Raw genomic sequence first — 2,232 nt, 5'->3', positions numbered from 1 at the left:
GAGAGAGAGAGACAGAGACAGAGACAGACAGCGTGAGCAGGGGAGGGGCAGAGAGAGAGACAGAGAGAGAGAGAGAGACAGAATCCAAAGCAGGCTCCAGGCTCTGAGCTGTCAGCACAGAGCCCGATGCGGGTCTCGAACCCACGAACCTGAGATCATGACCTGAGCCGAAGTGGGACACTTAACCGACTGAGCCACCCAGGCGCCCCAGCTAAGTTATAATTCTTAAAAAGATTGGGGCGGGGTGTAACGGGGAGTGGCCTCATGCAAGCCAAGTTTGTGGCCTCAGAAATCCACAAACACAGGCGGCTACCATCTTTTGTCCATTCAAGAGAAGCCAGAACTACATTTCCCAGAGACGCTCAGGCTGCTTCCGGTTCAGTGCGGCGGCGCTCTGCTTGCCGGCCGTATCTTTTACGTCAGTTCGGTCAGAAGACTCCCGCAGCTGAGACCGGGCCCTTGAATATGGGTTCTTTCTTGTCCCAGTCTATGGAGCCCATCAAGGTCTCTGCGCCTCCTAAGGTCACCAACTCCGCCGAGTCCCTGCCCCTCGCTGCACCTGGAGCGCCGACCTCTCCAGCGGAAGCCCCTGTATTTAACAACTGCTGGAGCTGTCGCGTGCTCTCCGGGTCGGGGCTGATAGGGGCGGGCGCGTACGTGTACTGGGTGGCGAGGAAGCCCATGAAGCTGGGATACGCCCCGAGTCCAGGGACTGTGACGCAGATGGTCATCGGCATAAGTGAGAGTCGGGGCATCTCAGGGGCTTTGGGCAGGGGGACAGGAAGAAGTGGGCCACAGCCACGTGGACGGGTCGGGGCTAGTCACGTGGCCGAGGTACACCAAACCAGAAGCAGGGGCGGGGAGAGAAAGTTCTTGGGACAGTTTTTTTTCTTTCTTCCTTTTTTTTTTTTTAATGACTATATTTCTTGAGGTCTCTGGTTAACTTCAATCTCTAAAGCTAACAATAGGTATTAGAGATAGGTATGGTTATAGCAATCCCTTTTTGCCGCTGAACCAAGGCACCGAGAGTATTCAGGGTCAGATAATTAGGATGTGATACAGCTGGCTTTTGATCCACGTTTATCTGTAACCAGAACTCATGCTTTTTTCTCCAAATTCTGGAGAAAGCCTTAGTGAGATACATAACCTTGGTTTAAGAAGTAGGACTCTTAAGTCTTAGATTGGGTGTAAGCCCACGTTCTCCGTTTACCATGGGTGAATTGGCTGGTCCATACCCTTATCTGTAGCCATAATAATTGGTTATTATAATAAGAAGTGATGTTAAGATGTCGTAGAGTAAAATGCAGTGATTTTTTTCTTTTTAATCTTAAAATCAGTTGAATGGGAAGGATTTTAGTTTTTCTGATCTCTTACCTTTTTAATTAGATTGCTCAGACTGGTTCTTTTTGAATGCCTTTCTTGCTTGGGAAGGTAACAGAATTTTTTCCCCCTCTGAATTTTCTTTTCCTTTTCTGAATTTAGTTCTTTTATAAGAAAAATGTAATGGGGATGTGTCTTCTAGGAGTGTTGTGAGGATTAAATAAAATGGCATATATGAAAGCACTTCGTAAACTGAAGTCTAACATACATATGAGGTACTGTTGTTTTTTTCCTAGGCATTGCTTGCTGGGGTGTAATCATCCTGTCCGACCCCAAAGGGAAGGCCTTCCGTGCTGATTGAAAGTACCATCAGTGAGTTTGTCATCTTCTGTCCATGTCCCCATGACACCAGAACAAGCATCAGACTTACAGAAGTTCTGGACAGACGAATGGATATTGACAGACTTCAGCCCTGCGGATACTACAAGACTGAAAAGACAAATGTAGGTTGTTATTCTTTGGTGGTGAGGATTTGTGGCCTTCTTCTCAGACTCCACAGGGACCAATAAATCCCTCAGAGAAGAGAACAAGTTCTTTGTCTTATCTAGAGGAGGAGGATATAATAAAAATAAAGAGGAAATGATAAACTAAATTGGAAAATGAACTAAACTATTATTTTAAATAGTTCTCTTTCTTCTCCCATAATGGTGTCAACATTTATTATCAAACTAACACTGGATTTGCATCATGCAGTGTGCAGAAGTACATAAGACTTTATTTGTGTACCATTCATGATTTCCAAGGTGTAGTCAAATCAATTACCTTATGAGAGTTTTAAAGCTACTCTGAGGTGCTTATTTCATTGGCAGCAGGTGAAAGTTGAAAATTGTCCTAGTAATTTTTCTGGGGTCC

At 45.6% G+C, this 2,232-nt stretch overlaps 1 protein-coding gene across 1 annotated transcript; it reads left to right on the top strand.

Moving 5' to 3' along the window:
- Positions 1-417: 417 nt before the first annotated feature.
- DMAC1 (distal membrane arm assembly component 1) lies at positions 418-1,972 on the top strand. The gene is made up of 2 exons (XM_077748278.1): positions 418-739; positions 1,617-1,972. Exons 1-2 carry the CDS (start codon positions 466-468, stop codon positions 1,679-1,681), a joined length of 339 nt encoding a protein of 112 aa, XP_077604404.1. The 5' UTR covers positions 418-465; the 3' UTR covers positions 1,682-1,972.
- The last annotated feature ends 260 nt before the right edge of the window (positions 1,973-2,232 follow it).

This window comes from Crocuta crocuta, unplaced genomic scaffold, assembly GCF_008692635.1.
Source record: "Crocuta crocuta isolate KB4526 unplaced genomic scaffold, BGI_CrCroc_1.0 scaffold199, whole genome shotgun sequence".
Classification (NCBI taxonomy): domain Eukaryota; kingdom Metazoa; phylum Chordata; class Mammalia; order Carnivora; family Hyaenidae; genus Crocuta; species Crocuta crocuta.
This window is presented reverse-complemented; position numbering and strand designations above follow the sequence as displayed.

What these genes read in the sequence shown, in the direction of transcription:
- DMAC1 (XM_077748278.1), top strand. Translation starts at nt 466, where the DNA reads ATGGGTTCTTTCTTGTCCCAGTCTATGGAGCCCATCAAGGTCTCTGCG. An exon ending in GCAGATGGTCATCGGCATAA is followed by an intron (nt 740 to 1,616) that starts GTGAGAGTCGGG and finishes TTTTTTTCCTAG; the next exon opens with GCATTGCTTGCTGGGGTGTA.